Here is a 23726-nt window from a genome sequence, read left to right as displayed (position 1 = left end):
CTCCTGCAGGTGAGATGGTGCGATAGCCCTGCCGCCTCACATGTGGCGAATTCAAATCAATGGCCGCTTCCCCTCTGGGGTGTTTTGTATGTCACTGCAGCATGCCAGCGGAAACAACAATAATTGTGGGGGGGGGGGGGGGAGAGGTGGGGTTGGGTGTGTGTTCTCATAAGTAATGTTTTTTTCCTCATGTAAAAATGGTACAGTTAAAACCTCAATTACCCAGTACTGGGGGGCGCAAGATGTTTTAGGGGGTTGGAGGGGGTGGGCAGCGCGTGGCGGTTGCAGAGGCCCCGCGCTCTTCCCCCAAGGCATTTAAACAAATGCCGGGGGATCGCGTGAAGCCTCTGCAACATCCCATACCTTGTCTTCAGCAGTGCAGCGTCAAATTCCGCTGTGGGGTCGGCAACGTGATGTCAACGTGACCCTGCAGTGTCTTTTGACGCGAAGACCAGGTAAGATGGGGCGAGAGCAGGCGGGGGGCGCAGCAGGGAAAGTTTGCGCACCCCTGCCCTAGTAGTTTGTGACAAAGTCAAATTAAGGAATTGAAAAATGCCTGATATAGACACAGACCCTTGGAAATAGAAGCTGGATTAAGGTTTTTTTTAGTAAGCAGAGGATATGTGCATAATTGGGTCACTTGGTCCTTTATGTGTTGTTGATTATTTCCATTTGTGTTGTCGCTTGGAATACAGAAGGTGAATGCAGTTCTGCAGTCTCTTGTTTAAGTTTGTGGGTTGCCTGGGCTTCTGGGGCACGTAACAACATTTTGGACATAGAGTTGTTGTATATCAAAGTGTCAAGAATGAAACATGGGAGTAAAATGACACGTTATGATACACCTATTTATGACACACATGCGATTTCATATTTAAATACTATTTTGTTAAAGTTACATTTTGCCGTGATAATTAAAATGTCACTCCGTTACAGAAATGGGCATGCAGTATGTGTATATATATATATATAATATATAATATATATATATATATATATATATATATATATATAATTTAAAATAAAATAAAAACTGGAGAGAAAAACAAATCTGATTTCTTGTAGAGAAATATGTTAAAAGTAGTGATCATCTGAATGCTGACACTTTTTCATCAATAGTGTGCATTCGTTTTTCATAAATAACTCCAACTAACTTCGGGGTGTCCCTTGTATCTTGCTGGCTAGTGTACTCTGCACACAGAAAGTTTTCATGTTGTTCATTGTGTTTGCTGTAATGCTTTAGCTGAACAGTGTTTTACTTGTTTGCTTTTCTCTGTGCAGGCAAGTCTGCAGAAAAGATAGCATCACACTGCAAAGTCAGTGGTCCTAGACAGATTGCAGTAAAAACAAGGCTTCCAAACAAACACAACACAAGGATACTGAAAAATGTGTTTAAAGGAGTAATCTCCCCTACTTTAAATGTTTTTTTTTTTTATTACAGGATAGAAATTGGGGGGCTGCCAGGAACCATTTTTTTTAAAAAATTTATTTTTTATTTTTTAAGCTCTGGGGACCCCCTTGTTTCAGAGACACTTGCAGATAAAGTTACTGGGTTTAAATCTCCTACCACGGGAAACCGAATGGCTGCCAGATCTCCGGCCAATAGGAAGCTGCAACATTATTGCTTGCAGCTTCCTGTTGGGTTGCTATTTAAATCCTCTTTGAAAAGCATTTAGTAACACCAATAACTTTACCGGTAAATATGTTGGGTACTGGGGGTCCCTAGAACTGAAAATAGAGCGGTTCAGTTCTGGTGGACCACCCGGGTCCAATCCTGTAAAGAAAAGGTGAGTTGATTAGGGGGAGGGGGGGATTGTTGCTTTAGAGTACCAGTCTTGCCTGCTTGTTTTTAGTTTTTTCTTACATGCCTCAACTTGAGATGAGGGGTTCCCAGAGCTGATTTATCTCCCCCTCCCCCCCACCCCTGAGCTCTGGGGACCTCCATGGTTTCTTAGCTGCTAAGAATACACCTCACTGTAGTGTCAGGCTCACTCCGGTGGCCAATAGAAAGTTGTAACTTTCAACTGGGGACCCTGCAGCAATATATGTACTTTTTTTGTTTTTTTTTCTTTTTTAGAGTAAAAATAGTCAACTTTACCGGCAACCGGGGGATCTCCGGAGCTGGAAGCAGCACGGTTGAGCTCTGTGGCACCACTGGTTCTACGGAGGTAAAAAAAAAACTGGTTGGGGAGGGGTGGGGTATTGTTTCTCTAATTTTACATTGCAAATGCGTTTTCCAGTGTTGGCTACAATGGAGTAAAACATACAGAACCCCAATAAGCTCATATTGAACCCCCAAAATAACCACTATATATATATATATATATATATATATATATATATATATATATATATATATATATATATATACATACATACATACATACATACATACATACATACATACATACATACATACATACATACATACATACATACATACATACATACATACATACATACATGTAGAGGTATCATCCGTATACACCAATAGGGACCACAAAGTATCCACACACACTTTTAGTTGTGCTACTATCTCTCACATTTCCACACCCACCCACACCATTTATATCCACTCCCACTCCACACACACCTTTTGTAAAGCACTTGTAAATATACTGTGGGCTCTCCATTAATTTTTATTCACACTGATACACACACACACTCTTACATCACTTGCTTTCAGGAACCTTTTGACACCTCTAGCCATAAAACACATCCACACCGGGGGAAGGACATCGCCGAAAGAAGAGATAAGTGTATCTCGAAAGCTCGCACAAATAAAAGCATTTCGTTAGCCACAGAACGGTATCATCTATTTATTTTTTGATTATTTATATATATATATATATATATATATATATAATCACACGTATAGGTGTCAAAGAGGAGTGCTACTGAAGATGGCCATATATATTTAAAACCAGAGACAGAACATGAAACACAGACAGAGCTCAGTGCTACATCCATTAACACAGATACACGGTACAGTGCCTATCTATCCTATCTATCTATCCTATCTATCTATCCATCCTATCTCTTTTGAATAAAATGGTCTTTTAGTTTTAACCCTTTGGCCAAAGTGTTGTAAGCCCTTGAGCCCCTCCAAGGCAGACCACATCTCAACTAATTTTGACAGATTTATTATAAATCATTCTTCCTGGTAATGTACAGGTTATTAAGAATTTATTTTAGTGTTAGGACCCTTGAGACGTGGTCTGCCTTGGAGGGGCTCAAGGGCTTACAACACTTTGACCAAAGGGTTAAACTAAAAGACCATTTTATTCAAAAGATATATATATATATATATATATATATACATACACACACACACACACACACACACACACACACACACACACACACACACACACACACACACACACACACACACACACACACACACACTGTTCCACATATATAGGCACTGTACCATATATATAGGCACTGGTCCTGTGGTGACTTGCGTGGCAGTGGAGTGCCGGCAGCGATTTTGGTCCCGGCCAAACGTCCTAGACCGCCAACGTAACCCTTTTGCTTAGCGTTTTAGGCTTCTCTAAGGGAAAAAAGGATGATCTGAATTTCTACAAGAAAACAATAGACGATTTTACCCAAATCAGTCATGGTAACCATAGCAAAGGCGTATGCTTTCATTCCAATAATTACTACATGCATAGCATAGAATGGAACGCGTTGTTGGACAAGTAAGGTAATTATTCTAGCAACCACATTTATTATATTTTGCTCATAAAATGCTGCTTGCATATACAGTCTGTGGCATACCACGCACTAACTCTTTTGCACTATAGAGATGCTCTGAAAGTGTCAGCCCATAGATTTGGAACAAGCTTATTTGGCTAGAGAGAGAAGGCAGAATGTAGCGTTAAACCTGCCCTTACTCCTCTGCAGCAGTGTCTTGCAATGCATTGCTTGAACGCTAAAGGAGCCTGTTCTATTAAATGAGCCCAATATGATTCCTTAACCTAGTATTGTCCTATACTTCTATATATAATATACTGCTTGGACTTACGTAAAACAAATCTGCAGTCCCTTTTACAATAAAAATATCATGAACCATGCCATCTATTGCAATTTTATAATTTGGGAAACACCGATGTTTCTTTTGTGAGTACACTCTCAAAATATGATTTGACATTTTTTTTTTTTTTTTTAAAGTTGTCAGCCTTCACTCTAATTGTTACCATGGGGATGTTTGCATTAGGATTGCAATGGGACTTATGTAGCCATTTTGGTTACCAAATATCTAGATGCAAAATTGAAAGCGTTCCGTGTAAATCCTTTTTATGTGTTAAAACAGTTGTTTTAATGATCTCATTGGGAAATCCCAGCCACGTCACAAATAACCAGGTGTAGGGGTGCAATCCACATGTGCGAATGTCTTGCAAATTCCAAACATCTGGTGAGGCGGGAGGTTCCCAAATAGAGGTTTAAAAAACACAGTTTCAAAGAATCATTTAAAGAAAATACAGTTGAACAACGTTTAGTTGTTTTAGTTTAGTTTTTTGGCCCTTTTGCAAAGTGCGCGCTCTGCTTCATGCAGCCACCAAATACTTGAAAGTGGTTCTACGCTAATGCCGGGATTGACTAAACCATGACCCTGGGTATCGCAACCATTCTGGCGCCAACCGTAATTGACTTTAACCGCAGTTAACCCCAGAGCAAGGTGCGATAACCCAAATCTTTTCTGCACATTACTTAGGCATTAATTGCCACCAAGCGAAGTTCTCAGATAAGTTGTTTTGCTACGGGAACAGAAATACACGTTTGCAGCCACAATCTCTGGCCTAGATTTCTGGACTGGCTTTAAAATGAGCAAGGAAAATTTGTTGGCAAAGTAGAAGAAATAATCTTCATTCATAAGTGTATATCTGCTCAGTATGAACATGCAAACTGGCCTCAGAATGACTGAGCCACCTGTGCTGAAGCAGGGATATCCCTGACCTGTTGGTGGCCCTTGAGGACTGCAGTTGGCCACCCCTGGTACAGACTATTAAGCAGGACTGGTTCTGCAAGCCTCTCAGAACTTGCTCTGTAGCCAGTTTCTGAAGTGGGAAAAGTCACTGTGCCAAAGTATGTTTAATAAAAACTGTTCCATGTAGGGTTTTTAAGCACTGGAAGGATGCAAGGAACTAATGTATTGATATATAACAGTGGGAACCAGAAGCATATTTTATGAAGCATAAAATTGAATAACCATAAATTCATACTCTGTTCTACTGTATTTTCCGCTTTGAGTAGATATTTGGTGGTTATTTATTAAACGGCGATGGTGCCAACCTGGGACACTCATGGTAACTCAACGGCACGGGTTTTAATTGATTACACCCATGGGGGGGGGGGGGGTTAATTCCAGTCCTCAAGACCTCCCAACAGTTCAGGCAGGTTTTAGGATATCCCGGCTTCAGCACAGGAGGCTCAATCAGAGGTTCCATCCTTGACTGAGCTGCTGATTGAGCCACCTGTGCTGATGCGGGGATTTCCTTAAACCCTGACCTGTTCGAGGGTCTTGAGGACTGGAGTTGAGCACCCCTGGGTTACCCCCAGTGAGTGACACAACGCAAACAAGAAGAATTCAGTACATCTTGGACATGTTACGGCCACAAGGGGATACTGTTAAACATGCAAGAGAATGTTTTAAGGCGTTCAAATTAATAAGCAAATAATATCTCCATTAAAAATATTCCCTTTTTATCGCGGTTTCCATTTTCTATTTCTTACATTTATAGCCCCGCTGCGATTTCTACTTTCCCGCCTTCACAATTGGAAAGCTCCAATGCTGGGGAGTTATGGATAGCAAAACGAATGTTACAATCCCCAGTCAGTAACACTAAGTACATCGTTTTAAAGGAATGAAAGCAACCAAGAAAATAGTGGATTGTATTACTGAAATAATAGCGCAGACCTGTTTACTGTTCCTCTTTTGTTTTTTGTTTTTCTGTAGAAGTTATTTCTGAATCACAGGGTGATATTACCCCTCTTATGCCCAGATCTACAAAAGTGTGCTAAGCTTTGGCACGCCTTTACTTCCACTGAAATGTGTGTGAGTAAAGGTGTGTTAAAGCTTCGCACCCTTTTGTGAATCTGGGCCTTAGTTGCCAGTGGGGTTCGCAACACAATGTGCTGCAGACACTTCCGGCAGTGAATGGTTCCCAGTACAATTTTCATTTATAATGGTGGTAATTATTATTTAATTGCTTGGTGATAGTTGGGCTGGACATGAGAAAAACCACTGACAAGAAATACTCTCAAAAGTATTAGTCTGTTTTATGGTAACATACAACACACTAGTATTTGAGCTTGTAGCTTTGTACATTCTATCTGTTCCATATCATGCAATCTGTTTTAGTAGGCTGTAAAGTCATTGCATAAGAAGTGCAAGTGGAGAGATTGTTTTGGGATTTTGTGTTGCCATTGGTATGATGTGACCATTGGGTGAACAAAGGGGATTTGGGTAATCTGTGGACAATATTCAGATACACTCATTGTTTCTACAGTATATCTTTTTTGGACACATTTGGATTAAGTAGCATTTGTGATTAATGTTGACCATTGTAAATGTGTTGAGCTTTGAATGCATTTGTGACCATTATAATGGGTCAGTGTTACATAATTGTTTCTTCCATGGTCTAGAAAATTATTGGCTTGTTACTGTCATTTTTTAATCTCTGTATTTACTCATTTGATTTAATAGTGCAAGAGTCATGACAAGATTACATTAGGTACATAACATGTTATTGGTATTTGAGTGTACAAGGCCATTGTTTCCCAAGACTTTTTAATATTGATGTTTTTAATAATAACAGGATTTGTAGATCATCATTAAGGATAATAAAAAAAATATTTTTATATGCATAGCAGGAGTTGATTTTATGGCAATCATAATGCATTTTATTTTTAAATTAAACTATTATTCAGTTGGCATTGTCATGCCAGTCCATTTAGAATAGCAAGAATGATTGCACCTTAAAGAACACTCTTTAAACGTAATAAATGCTTGCAAATGTATGTGTCGTCTTTAGTTTATTTGTTCCTGTAATATATAATAGTCAAAGTCTGTAGCAAATTAATAAAATAGCCTTTCCTAGAGATTTCACGGCTAGCATAAGTGTATATTTTAGTTGAAGGGAAGGTTGATGTATATAAATTGTGATGGATTCGCGATACCCTTGTTTTCCAATTGTGATGGACACACATACAGTACTGCAGGGAACATCCTTCTGTTCTGTGGATTAAAAAATCTCTGGCTGAGCTGTGAAACGGTAAATATAAATGTGGCCCTGTGGCAGATTGTATGCCCACACAAGATGGAAAAACTCCTCCAAATACAAGGGAATTCGCGGGTAAAAGCGAACATTTATTATAAAACTTAATGTAACATGACGTCACATTTCCTCTGACTTCTCATGCAAGATCATATCCTTTCCTGCATTTTATTTGTCAACGAAGTACATTTTAAAATTATATAACGCATGTAATTAAAGGCAACAAAACCAAACACATTTAGTCTTCAGCAGTGAAAAAAAATATTTTGTGAAGTTTGTAGGGATTCTGCACTTTAAAACATAAGTATCAGTCATTCAGTTTAGTATTGTATTCTATTTTGATTTAGTTTAAAGTTAAAGCGTCAATTACACTTTTGCTTTACACAGTTCCCAAATTGCTCTAATTTTACAACTGGCATTGCTGTTACATTCTCTTTTTGTGTTAAATGAAAAATAATGTCCACACCAACAAGGCAAATGGTGAAAAAGTTATATATATATATTACCGTTCCAAGGATTGGTAAGCAAGAGACAGCACTTAATGTTGAAAATCAAAGTGTATTAGTGAAAGCAAAAATACATCCTGAAACCCAAAGTTTCGGTCCTACAGAATGGGACCTTCCTCAGGGGGATACAAAAAAAATAAATATATATATATATATATAGACAGTATTTATATTAAAAAATACATATATATAGACACTATTTCCTTTAAAGAATGCGCGGGTCCAGGAATTGTATTTTAAAGTGATATAAAAAGTTGCTTTTCAAAAGGACGGGGCACTGAATACAGGAGTCGGCAGTGATGACCAGTAAAGTTTATTTCAAAAAGGTCAAGTTTAGAAAGACGGGTGCCAGACATTGATTGTCCTGAGATCTTTTTTGATAATGAGTCTTTAGGCATAGAGTTTACGGTCACTGGCTGCATTTCTACCTCTATATTCAGCAGGCGCACTGCTGGCTTGGGCTCCATCTTCTAGAGCACGGGTGGGTAACTCCAGTCCTCAAGGGCCACCATCACTGCTTCAGCACATGTGGCTCAGTTGAAGATGCCTGTGCTGAAGCAGGGATATCCTGAGAACCTGATCTGTTGGTGGCCCTTGAGGACTAGAGTTGTCCATCCCTGCTCTAGGACTACCAAGCCCAGCTTCCCCCTAGTTCTACATATCCTTTGTAGGCATATCGGGCCTTTATTTTTAAAGCCTGCAAGTATGATGCGAATGTTTAGATTTTGGACAGCACTTTTACTTGTGGGTATATCATAAAGATTAGTCTCACTATCTGTGAGGTGTCTTGTGAGAATTTGCTGTAGTGGAGAAGTTAGGGCACAAAAAGGACCTAGTACAAATTTACGTTCGCTACAAATTTCCTGCAAATAAACTCCTGATGTTTAAACTGTTAATGAAAATAGATTAGTTTTTGGAAAGTGCTGTACTGTACAAATGGAAGTGGAGACACATCATCAAAATGGACTGGGTTTTTTTTTTGTACCTCCGTTCTCATGAGAATTGTCCATGTAGTCCCAAAACGTGCATAAGTCCTGCTTTCTTCCTTGCCTGTCTTACTTTTCAGGCTGATATTTTGGTCCATCTGCATTGGGCATCTAGGTTAACTGCAGTCCCTGCAGTGTTTCCTGTTATGTGCAGCATGTAAGATTGATATTTTGTCATGCTTCATTTTTTTGTGGATTATGAAACTTTCACTGATTTGAATGGTCTGCAAATCATTTGCTTCTTGTTTTTTGTTGTTGATTTTATCAATGTCTTTACTGCATGTAAGCAGCGGGTACTTCAGTTGTGTCGGTAATCTGTGTGTAGAGATCTTTAATGAAACTGGACAAATCTATAGCCGTTCATAGACAGTTCTGATGTGTGGTACTGATATCTTTTCAGCCAATTAATCTTATCTTATCTGCCTCTTCTTCATATGCCATGGGCTGAGAATTGGGAAGCAGGACATGATTTATGTTTGAGTTTGCTTCACTTCTTAATTTGTTATTGCAGTAGGGTAGCCCCTTAATAGATCCATACACAAACTAAAGCAGAAGGGAAGAAACTCCTATCTGTTATTTTCATAGTCCAAGGTTCAGTGTCGAACTTTACCCTTATTGTCTTTTGTAGCACAGGAACCTTTTGGTTGAAGAACCAGCCCATTCAGTCTGGATTGGTACCAGGGATGCTGTTTTTAAGTTGTTTCACCTGTGTTCCATCATTTAAGTTCATATTTGAACTTTGACCTTAAAAGCCATGTTGCAGAAAATAAACATACTTTATCCTATATCCATACTTACAGTATCTGTCGTCTAATTTTAGCATAGGTTGAACTTGATGGACGCAAGTCTTTTTTTCAACTTTATCTTCTATGTAACATATTGATTAGTTACACATTCAGATCTGTAAAACAGGGTGGGAAATCACAAAGATTCTCTATATGCATGTAGTATGTGATGTAGGACCCACAGCAGTAAAGCAGATTTGAAAGCAGTACTGATAATAATAATAATAGCATGTTCTTGTATAGCGCTGCTGGTTTTACGTAGCGCTTTACAGAAACGTTTTGCAGGCACAGGTCCCTGTCCCGTGGAGCTTACAATCTATGTGTTTGGTGCCTGAAGCACAGGGAGATAGTGACTTGCCCAAGGTCACAAGGAGCCGACACCAGGAATTGAACCAGGTTCCCCTGCTTCAAACTCAGTGCCAGTCAGTGTCTTTACTCACTGAGCCGCTCCTTCTCCATCTCCTTCTCAATCTCCTTCTCTGATGAAATCTGTTTAATATACAAGAAATTGTTGCTAAGTGGATTTCCACGTAGATAAAATGTAGGATTAGAATTGGCATTCTTACTTCTTAATGGAGTTTAGAATAATCAGTTACTTTTTTTGTGAAACAACTTTAACTGTTTACAGGAATGTCCTTCCATTGCGACAGCCATTTTCTTCTCTCATCCCAACCCCCAACCCCCCACCCTTTTTTTAATGTACATTTTTAGTCCTTGGCTACATGTTTATTAAATGGTTTCAATTACTGTTCCTTTAAATGTGTCTTTATTCCTTGGAACAATTAGACATTTCACATTGTGTAGCCGCCTCTTGTTTTTTTTAAGCGCCTAAACCCAGACCCCCCAATTTGTTTGCGAATGTAAAACATTTTTTTTATATACAGTAGGGTTGAAGCAGGAGGTCTCCGGAGCTGAGCCCAGTTAATTGAATGTCTTTTTACTTTCAGTCACTGACCAGAGCAATTGCCTGTTTATTAAAAGCCTATTTTCATTTCTGTTTTGTAAGTCATTTTAGTTTGCAAAGTTAATCCTAGTTGCCCAATTCTGCAAAGCACAAGGACTGGTATCGCACAGCGTATTCAATGCACAACACTTTCTATGCACATTTGCATAACTGGAGAAAACATTCTAAAGTAATCCAGGGACATATGTACAACAAACGGAAACAAATTGAAATCATGGCCATTTTAAATCTCTGCCAGAAATATATTTTAAAAGTCTATGTATTGCTGCACTCACCCATTTAATTACTTGTTGTGGGTCTGGAGATTAGCAGGGATCCTACTATGCTATTGTTGTAATTACAAAAGGCAACCTTCGCAACACTTTTTTTTTTTTAAAAAGCTCTTTATTTACAGCAAGAAAAATTAAAAAGGCACAATGTTTCCAAAAAGAAAACTTGGACAAATGTTAAAATGAAGGTTGACTTTCAGGATTGTAAGGGAAATATAATGGAAATTTGTGTCAAAAGGTTGGGACAGACGTTAATAAAACCCAAAATGCACCTGACCATCTTTTTGCTCTTTTGGCATCAGCAAATTTTGTTCCATACGGTTTTTTTTATATGGCAGAAGTAGATTTCTGGCAGATTGTGAAAACTTTCATTGGGCTAACAGGCACTTCATTAATGGCCAATGTTTTCATAGTAAATCAACAAATAAATGTTTTTGTTTTGACCAAAAAAGTTTTCCTCTGAAACTGCCTGAAGGGGCATGAAGTTTTAGCCAGAATATTCCATTGGCACCTAATGAAAGATGTAACTGCAGTGTGATTTGCAATAATTCAATCATTGATAGTTAAGTCAGACAGCTAGTAATTTGAAAATAATGTGAAGTTGACATTGCAGAAAACTAGATTGTCAAAGTAGACACACACACAACCCCCCCCGCCCCCCCGTACCTGTCTATCGAAGGATGTACATGACTGGTTTCCCATAAACTGAATCTACGACCATTTGTCTTTTAGCAATCTTTCTGAAGATTCATATCTTCGGATGTAACCTGCAGAATGTTAAACTCCTTCGGCATCGGCATTTCCATGGAGCCTTTTCATATTAAACTTGGTGCTTTCACTCGTTATTTGTTTGACTCTACAAGTGCTGTCGGTTTTGACCATCATTTAATTTCCTTTTTAGATGCAGGATATAATCTATTTTCTTAATTTCCGTCTTTTAAATCTGGCAAGTAGTAGCATTTATAAATCCTGTTTCAGTGTGTTGCTGAGATGTGTTTTTTTCCCCCGTGGCACCCTAAGACTTAAGAGGCTCTCTGCAGCTTTACAAATAAGATTCCAATTCTTAGGAGGCTGCTGGGAAAATCTAGTGGTCCACGTCTACTTTTTCAAGGATTGTAGTAATATGTATAATAGATATGTCCACACTTCCAGTTCCCGGGAAAATAACGTAGATGCTGCGTGTCCCAGGGTATTTGCAAGGTGTTGTGTGTAATACGTAGATCATGCCATCCTCTTAATGCTGCAGATTTCAGGAGTTAATAAAGTGACACATGATTTAGTGGCTCACAGTTAGAGAGCAAGTGAATATGAGATGCACTCCTATGGATGTGCATAAGCTGATCTTTTGATTACAATATGAGCATAGTTATCTCAAAATGTCTGATTCTCAAGAGAGAACTTTGTTACAGCTTGATGGATATTCCACCAGCGCATCAAGATAATAAAGTGAGTGGGTAATATTCAAGACATTTGCACTTAAATTTATGGAGCTCTAATCTTTGCAACAAAAAGCATTTGTAGTTCTACAGTCAGTTTGTGTTTGAAGTCTGACCTGGCAGAAAGTACTCTATATTTAGATGTTTTACATTGCGCTACTAAATATTCGAGAAACTAAAAACGCACAAGTGGCGTCAGATCAGTTGTGCATTTAGACAAGATCATTGCTCTGCTAGTCTCTAACAGAGAAGGGAGCAGTATATTGTGTTTACAGGGTGGGAAAAGTAGCCAAACTGCACCCCCTGCAAAAGAAAACGATCTGACTAAATGTGCGCCATTCTGTATCTCGACTGCCCAAGCCTTTATTTAAAAAGAGATCAGAGCAAATCCTGAAACTTAAACCAGGCCTACGTTTGCCATCTTTGTTTTTCCCTCAGTAATCAATTATTAAATCCCAAACCAGCAGTAGCTATTCCCCTAATGATTGTTTAATGGTAGATAGGTGAGTTGGAGAAGAATGTATTCTCATAAGAATGTGAAGATGTGTTTTAGGACTTGTTCTCTGAATTAGATGGCTTTGGGTGTCCAAGATGCAATAAGCCCCCTGCTATATGCTTATTTGTGGAAGAAGGTGAAGAACTAAATACACTGCGGTTTCAATGCTGCAGTCCCTCTTTTAGAGACTGATCCTGCTATCTTTCATTTATCAAAACATGAAGTCTGCCACTTGTTGGGATTATGACATACATTCCCACCGCCAACCCCCTCCCCCGGATAGCTGCACAATTGTATGTTTATAACTTAGTTTTTTTTTTAATGATCTGTGGAGACGAATTGCTTTTGTATGGCAAAGCTGAATTTTGCTCACAGTATTAGTGTACCCATGTTTTGTAGGCAATATGCAAGGGCCGTTATTTTCATTGGGATTCTATTGCAGAGACCTTGTATGTTGTGTGTGGCAATATTCAGTTTCACCGCTAATAATGGTAACAACTCGCTCCCCCCCCAAAACGTCACGAAGTATAGAAGAAAATATTTTGCTGTCAATAGATGTTTTTACTCCATATATCTGGTACTGATTATATATATATATATATATATATATATATATATATATATATATATATATATATATATATATAATTTAACTCCAGTTTTGTAGCTGTAAAGCCTCTGCAAAAATTAATTGTCTCCCTGTGCAAGCTCAAGGGGGTGCAAATTTTTTCCCAGCGCCCCCCTGCCAGCAGTTCCCGTCTGTTCGCGCCCCCGCTTACCTCGGCTCTGGCGTCATGACGTCATGTTGCCATAGCAACGTGATGGCACATGACCTCGCGTTGCCATGGCGATACGTCCAAGGTGCCGCCGGAGCCAAGGTAAGTAAGGTTTACAGAGGCCTTCCCCGGCACTTAATTTAAGTGCCTTCGGGAAGCACACGAAGCCTCTGTAAACCCCGCGCCCCCCACAGTCAGTTTTGCGCCCCCCAGTTTGTGCACCGCTGCACAAGCTCACTGCGTGTTTTGGAAGATTGTATGTTTTTTTCACTATAAAATATTGACTACCATTTACTTTAATAGATCCTTCTTGACCTTTTTCAATGCTGTTTTAATTGTTCAAATGGGATGCTCCGTTGAGGCGATAGAAGCGGGTTGAAATATTAAGTGTTCCGGAGGTTAAAATGGAGGTCTCCCAAGGGTTAGTGCAGTCTAAAAGTTAACATGGTAACCTTAGAAGATAAAGATGAAGAAAATCAGGATTTTCATAACGAAAAAAAAACAAACTTTTTTTTTAAAGGCCAGGACATGCTCAGGGAGACGATGTTAAACTCGTATAGGTTTCTGGAGGGAGTGCTGCTTTAAAACAACATCACTGTTACAGGAAGAAGGAATAATACACTGGTAACATCACGGCTTTTGAAGTCGATTAGCCCAGTTATAATCCAAGGCCCAGACACATCAAGCCGTGGTCAGGAAAAGTTTAGATGTTAACTCCAAAAATTAGCACATTTTTAGTCCACTTGCATGCAAGATCACCAACAATTTGCAAATTTTTGGAGAGAACATCTCCACTTTTCCTTACCACTGCTTGATGTATCTGGGCCCAAGTGTTAACTCCTTGTGACCTGTGGCAAGCCTCCTTCAGGCCTACGTTTCAGGCAGCGGAAACTTATATGTGCAGTGTACATACACTGGGCTGTAAATAGAGTTTTTGAGGCCCGGCGAGTTTACAAAGTGATTTATGGATTATATTTGTAGTTTACTGTATGTAACCGTTATATAGAGATTATACTGATCACATGTATAAAATACAACTGAATGAGATGTCAAGGTAGGGGTAATAAGAATACTGTGCGAGATCTTGATTTTTATTAATGTGACTTTTCAATGGGACAAGGACTAGGATAAAGTAGACACTTGACAGATTGAACCAATATCTAAATGAGATTTGGAAATTGGCTACCAAAAGAGATTTTTCTCCCAACTATTTTAAACTCTTACAATAAATATATTTTCTGATGTTAATATTTACTGAGATTCTCTATCCCAGTGAAAAAAACAAGGGTCAGACCGCAGTGGTTCCCAACGCAAGTCCTTAACAACCCCCATCAGGTCAAGTTTTAAGGACCCCTCTGCTTCAGCACACGTGACTTGTCATTTTGATTGAACCACCCGTGCTGAAGCAGGGATATCCTTAAAACCTGACCTTTTGGGGGTTCTTAAAGACTTGATTTGGGAACAACTGCGGTTCTAACCCATGTTGATTTATGCCACCTACTGCTCGTGTTCCTGCTTGTTCTTTCTTGCTGATAATGCACTTTTTTAGTAGTTTTGACATTTGATGGCCTCTCTTTTAGGCCTCAACCGCCTATTTTATTTCTTCACTTTTCTTGAGCCTCCTGAATAAAATAGTCTCTCTCTGTACGCTTTGACATTTGGGAATCCCATGATAATTACTCTTGTGCATCCTGTTGGCTATTTGAGCACATTCGCTGTAGGCTCTGTTACCTTTTAGCGCACCCATTTTTCATAGGTTTCTCCATCAAGTACCTATGTGCTTTTGGCTGCTCTGTGCTCTAGACCAGGGGTCTTCCTCTGCACCCCCCTGCCTGCTGTCCCCCCCCCCCCCCCCCACTCACGCACCACCCCCCCCCCCCCCCATACCTTGTCTCCGGCATCAAATGACGCCGCGGAGGTCATGTGATGTCATGTGACGTTGTGTTGCCATGGCAACGCGTCACCTGGAGCAGTCGGAGACAAGGTAAGGGAACTTGCAGAAGCCTTGCGCGGTTTCCCAGGCATTTAATTTAAATGCTTTCGGGAAGAGCGCTTGTCTCTGTAAGAGCCGTGCTCCCCAGTTTGAACACCCCTGCACTAGACCTTACTTTGGCGGTCATTGCAGACACGAGCAGAATCTTTGCACACACCTGCTGCTTCCTTTAAATCTGTGTGAAAACACTAAAAGCCCGTAACTACATAACTGCATCAAATTTCTTTAGTGCTCTAAGCCAAGATGGTAATATTGATGCTTTTAAACCATTCAGTCCGCTGAGACAGAAATGTAGGCTTTCAATAATTCAGAACACACTTAATTGTGATTTGCTTTTATTGGATATATTTACTAGATGTGATTTATTTCTGTAATTAATAGTAAAGCCTGGTATGTCTTAGTAACAAATAATGCTCCCCTTCCCCCAGCTACATGCTCCGAATGTTTATTATTCATGTACTTTTTCATGGTTATCTGTCGTACCCATACGGTTTATCTGTGTTTGCATTTATGTCTGTTGTCAAAGATATATGGTAAAAACGAAAGTTCAGCACAGGCTAGATTACGTGTATTTATTTAAAACCAGAGACAGAACATAAAGCACAGACAGAGCTCAGTGCACATCCAGTGAAACTTATACACGGTACAGTGCCTAAATATATATGTATAGATATCTATTAAATAAAATGGTCTTTTAGTTTAACATTTTGGCCAAATTGTTGTAAGCCCCTGAGCCACTACACGGCAGACCACATCTCAAGGGTCCCTAACACTAATATAAATTCTTAATAACCTGTGCATTACCAGGAAGAATGATTTATAATAAATCTGTCAAAATTAGTTGCATAGTTCTAAGTCTGATTGAAGCTTTTATTAACCTGTACATTACATTATATATATATATATATATATATATATATATATATATATATATTGCCATGCTCAGTAGCACTCCTCTGTGACACTTATATGCTTCTATATATGTTGTGGTTATTTTGGGGGTTCAATATGAGCTTGTAGGTGTCCTGTATGTTTTAGATTCAGTGTAGACCTGTGGTGTCCAGGAAACCCTCATCCTTTTTTTAGGTTGATTTAGAGCTACAGTACATAACTGCTTTCCCTCCCACTTCTTCTGTTGCTTGAGGCTTGATTACTTTGCAGAAGGGCAGCTTTTTATTCCATTGGTGCACCTCCATTCTATTTGTGAACAAGAACCATTAGAAGAGGGAAGAAAAAAAGAAATGGCAGACGTTTGGCAGTCCCAGAAATGGTTAGAGTGAAGGATTAGAACAGGAGTGGCCAACTCCAGTCCTCCAGGGCCACCAATAGGTCAGGTTTTCAGGATACCCCTGCTTCAGCACAGGTGGCTCAGTCGAAGACCTGGGACTGGAGTTGGCTTCCCCTGAATTAGAGCATGACGTATAGCATTGTGCAATGATGGGGCCTTGTAGGACCTGTAGTGATCTTTCTATCAGGCAATTTTTTTTTCTTTACATAAATTCAGTAGTTGTTAACAATATTTCAAAGGGCGGAAACGTTTCAACCAGAGGGGAAAGGGGGGATTTTTTAAGTCTTCCTTTGTCCTCAATGCTTTGATGTGTCAACCATCCTACATTAAACACCATAAACTCTGAGACACCGCACACTTTAGGTTGCTGTGCTATCAGACATTGCCAGAAAAGCTGGTTATGTTTTGTTAAATTTGTGAACCTACCACACATTTGGATCATTGGTTCAATAGTTCACTTTGCTCCTGCACACTGCGAAGATAGAGATGCCAATCCTTTACTTTTATCTTGGTTACAATGAATTGATGCTCATTTATTGGGGCTCTTGGCTTTTTAGTCCTTTTAAAGGTGCAGTTCCCCAAAGAATGTCCTATATTAAAAGTGAAATGAATGTGATGTCCTTCCAAGCAGATTTACAAAGTTTATTTAAATTCTTTCTTTCCTAGTTTAATTTTATTTTTGTATTTACAAAGGCCCAAAGCCTGCAGCATAGTATTCACATGGCAACTCCTGCTGTTCCCTCTCAGCTGCGTCACCCCACCAGGAAGCACACACCTGGTTTCCATGCAGATGGCAAAACGTAGGAGAAGCTCAGGATAGGAACTAATAAGTGGGTCCTCTTATGTCACTAAAAACTTTTTTCCCTGGCTTACTGCAAACAGATTGTATAACTATGTATTGACTTTGCGTAAGAAAGAAGATGGGATTAATTATGAGACACATGGTTCATGATTCAAAAGGTTTCCTCGTTTTTAAAGGCAGAGAACGTTGTGAACTCTAGGAAGCAATATAGAATGGGCAACGCAGGACTTGCATGTCGGTCTAACGCAGTGGTCTGCAACATAATATACTACATGCGGCTCGTGAACTCTTGTGTCACACATCCACATGCATATGTGTAGTGGGGGAGGGGTTGTACCTTTTTTATATGTCTCCCCGGGTGCACATTCAGCAGGAACGCTATAGCTGGGTGTAGAAGCGTCCCCTTCTCCAGTCAGCGGCTTAATGCTAGCACGCTCATGAATACTGCTCTTACACTGAGTACTGGTTATTAGCACATTGTTTGGGGGCCACATTTGACCCCTGGGCCACCTGTTCACCAGCAATAGTCTAACTAAGAAGGGGCTTCTTGTGTGGAACTTTTTTCTTTTTTTTTGTTCCTTTTCAGAGCACTCATTTACTAGGTGTACTGATAGAAATTTCTAGGCTGTAACTAGGAATGAATCTGTCTGCTTTAATGACAAGTTGGTGTACGTTTTGCGTTCTTAAGTATTTAAATATTAAATAATTGTCAACAATAGGAGACTAAATTTTGCACTTGCAATGCATTGATGGTCACTACGGCGATAGTAATACTAATCAATAAAGATTTTACATACAGAAGCAATAGATCAATTTACACTATCAAGGCAGTTTAGTTTTCATGCCTTTACCGTCCCGTTTCTTCAATTTTGCACCATGGGCGGTTGTGATTTACGATGGGGCAAATGGAGGAATCAAGAGGACCTACCTACATATCGCACTTATTAGATTCGGATGTGTCAGAATCTCGACTTGTGTAAATCGTTTCTCCTGTTTTCCAAGCATCCAGCGATCGATCTATCAATGTGTTCACCTGATGAATGTTAATATGCCATGATGGACTAATGACGTCTGTTCTCAACTTACTATTTTCATATAGTGTCTCTAGAATAGAACTGTACTTTCAAATCCCTGTGTGCATTTGAGAGAAGCCTAGATGACTGTATTATGGAAACACAGGGAAGTACTGAAAAAAGAAAACGTGGTGTGTTTAGAAGTCATATTGCTATGACTTGTTTTGTAGCCTTTGGCAGGAGTGAACTATACCAAATCACTTGTAGAAATGTAACATTGTGCTATTTTAACGACAGCACGTTTTTGCCCAAATAAATGGCATCTTTGAATTTTTAAGGTTTTTTTTCCGGATACATTTACCTTCCTGCGGCATGTTCCAAAGTATGTTAATTGTGACCATCGGCAGCAGTCTCACGTTACAGTTTTTATGGCCTAACTTGTGTTGTTCAATAGTCAATGTTGGAGTCCTTAAATTCAACGCCCCAGAGCACGCAGCGTCTTGTCTCCAGTAGTCAGCAGTGTAAAGTATGGACGAATGAAAAGTACCTTTCGGCGCTGTTTTGCAACGTCATCGATTTTTCTGTGCCAATATCCTATATTTTAAAAAAAGAATGAAAAAAATGTACTGTATGTTTCGCTTTCGCACACAAATGAAACCTGAATTGGCCACTGGAATGCTGTTCAGGATTTGTAGGTGCTTACTCCGTTTATTCAGAAGAAGGTTCTCTGCTCGCCGCTAGAGTTCCATTACGCCAAGTGGCACAGTCTTTCTGCGGTGAAGCTGTGAGCGAGCTTTTGGGTGACATGGCAGCTGTGAGCAGCTGAACTGGAAATAGTAGCACATTTATTTGATCTCCAGTCTGGATTACAGTAATACGCTCCATCACAGGCTTTGCCTTAACACCGACACATTCGGAGATTACAGCTGCTGTGTTATCCTGTGGTCCGCATGTTACAGAGACTACTAAAAAATCTGGATGCATTTTGGAAAACAGGAAAACGGGAATTTATTATTATTTTTTTTAAAAATCAGTTCTTTAGTATTAGATGATACTGATTTTTTTTTGGTTTGTTTTTGTTTTTTAAATTCAACTCCGTGCCATTTTTAATGAGGTTTAATATACTGAGCATCTTTTGGTTTTCTGTAGCAGGTTTTAGCCCACATCCCTAGCAGTGCAAGATCTTTGTAAGGCTGCGTCCAGGGTTGCAGCAGCCGTGTGGAGGCGCGCTCAGGCTGAGGGAAAGCGGGTGCTTTCCCTGGCCTTGGTTAGCGTGCCATCCGGGGGCGGGCCAGTGACGTCACGGAGCTGGTTCGCCCTCATTGGGCGAACCGCTCACGTGACCGGCCCTGCGCTCCGGCGAGCGCTTGAAACGAAAAAAAATTCTAAGACCTACGCTTTCGCACGAGCCCCTGCTAAAGCCGCTCTCATTGCGGCTGCAGGGGCTCACTGGTAAGCGTAAGCGCGCCTCAGCCCGGGTCAGCGCCTAAAGGAATGTAGTATTGCTGTTTTAAAGTCCAAATAGAGTACAAAGCAGCAGTGCCAGTTACTCCGCAATTTTAAGATAAGTTGCCAAGTAAGTGGTGCTTATTTGTTACATCTGATCTACGTCCTATTCTGCACCGCTCACTCCAGCAACTTTGCCATAGCCTGCAGCAATTCCATGTGTTTCCAGCAGTTACTCTTCAGTAGTTTCGAAGAGGAGCAGGATCTGCAGTTTATAGAAGGATTAACTCTCGGCCAATGTATGACCTACACTCGATGTTACTACTGTACTTATTTGGCATCTTTTCCTAATGTCGCCAAATAAGTGGCATTAATTAAAGCGTCAGTTCAAGCAATATCCTACATGTGTTGACATTTTTAATGTTTCTAATGTAGAAAGCATTTCCAAAGTGACAGCCCCCTTCCCCTTCTGATAGGCCCTGGCTCTTGAGCCCCGCCCTCTCTCTAGCAGTGCACCAATTGTATCTAGTAACTGCCCAGTCACATAATATTGCTGAACTACATTGCCCACAATGCTGTACTAGAACTGAATTGAATTACCCCGAGTGATCGATCTGCAACGTAGCTAATCACTTGTCAGATTGTATTGATGCACATATAGAATGGCGGAGGGGGGGGAGAATATATATATATATATATATATATTTATATTTATATATATTATTATTTTTAAATTTTTTTTTTTAAATGGCAGCTTGAACTGCAGCTTTAATGTAACAGCCTGCAGTAGAATCTTTTGAGAAAAATGTGTTCTAGTTAAGCAGATTCTTACATTATCACATGTAACAATCTGTATATAAAAAAGTGCATTGAAATCTTATTCCGTGCACTCTTGAGACCGGCTATTTAATAGAAATGTGTATTTCTTACTCTATTTTTGTCATGCTATAGTTTTACTGTTTGCATTTTGCTAAGGTTCATCTGCAGTAGGGTTTCAGATGTAACAAATACATGTGTGCTTGGATAGTGGTTAATGGATTGTGAGATTGCATTTGAAAGAAGAGGACAATAAGCAATGTACATTTATTTTTCCTTCATTTTTCTCGGGTATGAAGGGATCTATCGTGTGTGTTGTGTGTGTGTGTGTGTGTGTGTGTGTGTGTGTGTGTGTGTGTGTGTGTGTGTGTATAAGAACATTGAAGTAATTGAGTAGCATCCTTTTAAGCACTTGTTTCATTGTTATATATGATTTTAAAGTATTGTGCAATTTGATGACCCCATGTAACATTGTTACTGCTGCCAAGGCCTGCAACTAATTGCTCCAAGAAATGTGTCCCACATAAGTTGTACAGCACAATTGTCATCCTTTGCAGTGATGGCATATAAACTGTCACTTCTGCGCTGTATGTCACTGGGAAATGGCTAAGCAGGATGTCAGCAGGGCAGTCCTTGGCAATGTTTCATTTACTTCATTTTCTGATTGCCTTAAACAAATAAGTTGCTGTGTGGAACCATCCGTTCTGCCACAAATATTGGACTTCACTCGGATCATTAAATAAATATGCAAGTGAAGGGACTAACGTTGTAAAACTAGCTTCAAGTCAGGACTGATTTGACAGTTCAGTGAATAATACTACACCATATGGCAAAGATGGAGAGCGATTTATTAACCAAATGTTTTTTTTTTATGCAGCAGATAGTATAGATTGATATTCTAAATGTCCCTTTCTTTAATAGGGAAACAGGTTACAATTTCCTAAAGTTATAGTTGCACATACTTGTGTTTTATTGATGCTGTTCAATTTAGCATACTTGCTTAATCATTTTTGATGTGCATTTTAAAGGCATCTCAAGAAATATGGCATTCTAGTTTTGTTTTGGGGCTCAGTAACGGAGGAAACTTTGTTATTGTACCTCCCACTTCTGCTGATCAAAAGGAGGCCGTGAGGAAACACATGGAGGTGTGTCATTTGTCATGAGAATTTCCTTAGCAGTGAGCCTTATGTTGGAGGAACAGGAAAGACATGGGTGGTCAAAAGAAGAAGGGGTGTGGGGCAGAGTAAGCGGGTGGGCAGAGCACTCTTCATCAAGTTGCAAAACCATGTTTTACATGATTTGGGATCAGGGGTGAGAGGAAATTCAGACGTTACTAATTTATAAGCGGATAACAACATTTATTTGATGATGCTTCTTATAAGTTGAAAGATATTGGAGGATTTCACAGTAAGGTATGTGAAAGGGGAACGTGGAAGCTCAAGGGGCCAGATTCATATAGCAATGGTTGGGGTTAAAGAAGGAGAAATGGGAACTCGTATGCCGAACAGACTTTAACATATGCTTCAGTCACCTTTTATATCAGCTTTATAAAAGACAGTAGGCTGAAGTTATAAAACTTTGGTCTGTTTTTGTCCTGATATTATTCTGAACTGTTATCAGATGTAATCCTGTAAATACCTGGTGAGATTCAGTGTATGTACAAGACAGTTTAGGACTGGCTTTCAAAACGTGAATCCGTTCCACCTACGGTAGCTCAAGGGTTGTTCGTATCTCCTGCAGAGCACATTTTGCAAATAGTTTTCACACCATTACTCCTGTGACATCCTCTTTGTCCTCAGAGAACATGAATTGCCTGCCTGGCCCCAGTTGAAAAAGCCTCCGTCTCAACACGAAACATATGTTGGGGGTTGCCGTAAAATGAAAGCAATCTGCCATGTAAATGCCTTGTCTTGCCATGTTTAAAGGCTTTATGATTAAGTTGTGTTTAATCGCTCGGCACATGTAGGGCTATAAGCCTAACAAAATGTCACAAAATTTACAATACACTGTTTTCATTTAGTTTTGAGTTAGGTTTTAATACTCAAATCAAGAATGAGGGAAGCAGCAGTTTTCCATTTTTTTCTTCTTTAAAAAAAAAAAATAAATACTGCATGGATCCTCTGGAGTGAACGGTACTATTCTCATCTTGAGTGACACCCTATTTTCTGAAAAAAGTACCTTTCGAACTTGACCGTGAAAGGAAAAAATAAAAGCAAGGTGATCACCAACGCCATTCAAAGGGAAGCTGCCATGTCAAGCCATGGCTGCTTCCTTGCAGGGAGAGGAAAAGGAATATTTAATATTCTTCCTGTTTTATCCAACACACACGCGCACGATTTTGAGGCAAAGGGGGTGTCCCTCGCTTTGAGATTGGTGCCTGTTCAGGTCTAGAGGACTTCCTATTTCTGATTCTGAGGAGAAAAATGCCTTCAGTGCTGCAGGGGCCTGCTTCCTAGAAGAAGTTAACATTGTTAAACACAGTTTTACAGACCTATATTTGCTAGGGGGATTACATAATCGGAGACTAGAATCACTTCTGAAATGACATCACCTAGCAGCATGTTGGCACTGGATAAGACTCCTGTCATGATTGTGAAGGGCAAAGCAGTTAATATCTTAAGCAGATTTCACCCGTTTTATGCGATCTTTTACATTTCCTGTTTGAAGCTTTCACTTAGAATTTACAATGCAATCATGCCAGGTATCTCGGCTCTAAACTGGAACGTTCTGCAACGGATTTGCTTATCATTCTGTGATTGTGCTGTGTAGCGTTTCAATGCTTAGTATAGTTACTATAATGAAGATTTGTGTGTTCACTTTTCTCAGTGGCTCGTGGCTGTAAAATAATGCACACTCCAGCATCGCGGAGG

At 39.7% G+C, this 23726-nt stretch overlaps 1 protein-coding gene across 8 annotated transcripts in view; it reads left to right on the top strand.

Moving 5' to 3' along the window:
• The window catches only part of CNOT2 (CCR4-NOT transcription complex subunit 2), a 94949-nt gene that overhangs the window by 8385 nt on the left and 62838 nt on the right, over window positions 1-23726 (top strand). For 5 of the 8 annotated variants that reach the window (XM_075600252.1, XM_075600250.1, XM_075600248.1 and 2 more), the window contains exon 2: window positions 2075-2165. The exons of the other annotated variants lie outside the window; for them this stretch is intronic. In XM_075600252.1, coding sequence (XP_075456367.1) covers window positions 2075-2165 — 91 coding nt within the window. The remainder of the gene's footprint in view (window positions 1-2074; window positions 2166-23726) is intronic. 8 annotated transcript variants of the gene reach the window in all.

Source organism: Ascaphus truei, chromosome 5 (assembly GCF_040206685.1).
Source record: "Ascaphus truei isolate aAscTru1 chromosome 5, aAscTru1.hap1, whole genome shotgun sequence".
Classification (NCBI taxonomy): Eukaryota; Metazoa; Chordata; class Amphibia; order Anura; family Ascaphidae; genus Ascaphus; species Ascaphus truei.
The sequence above is the reverse complement of the archived record's forward strand: the minus strand, read 5'-3'. Positions and strand labels throughout refer to the sequence as shown.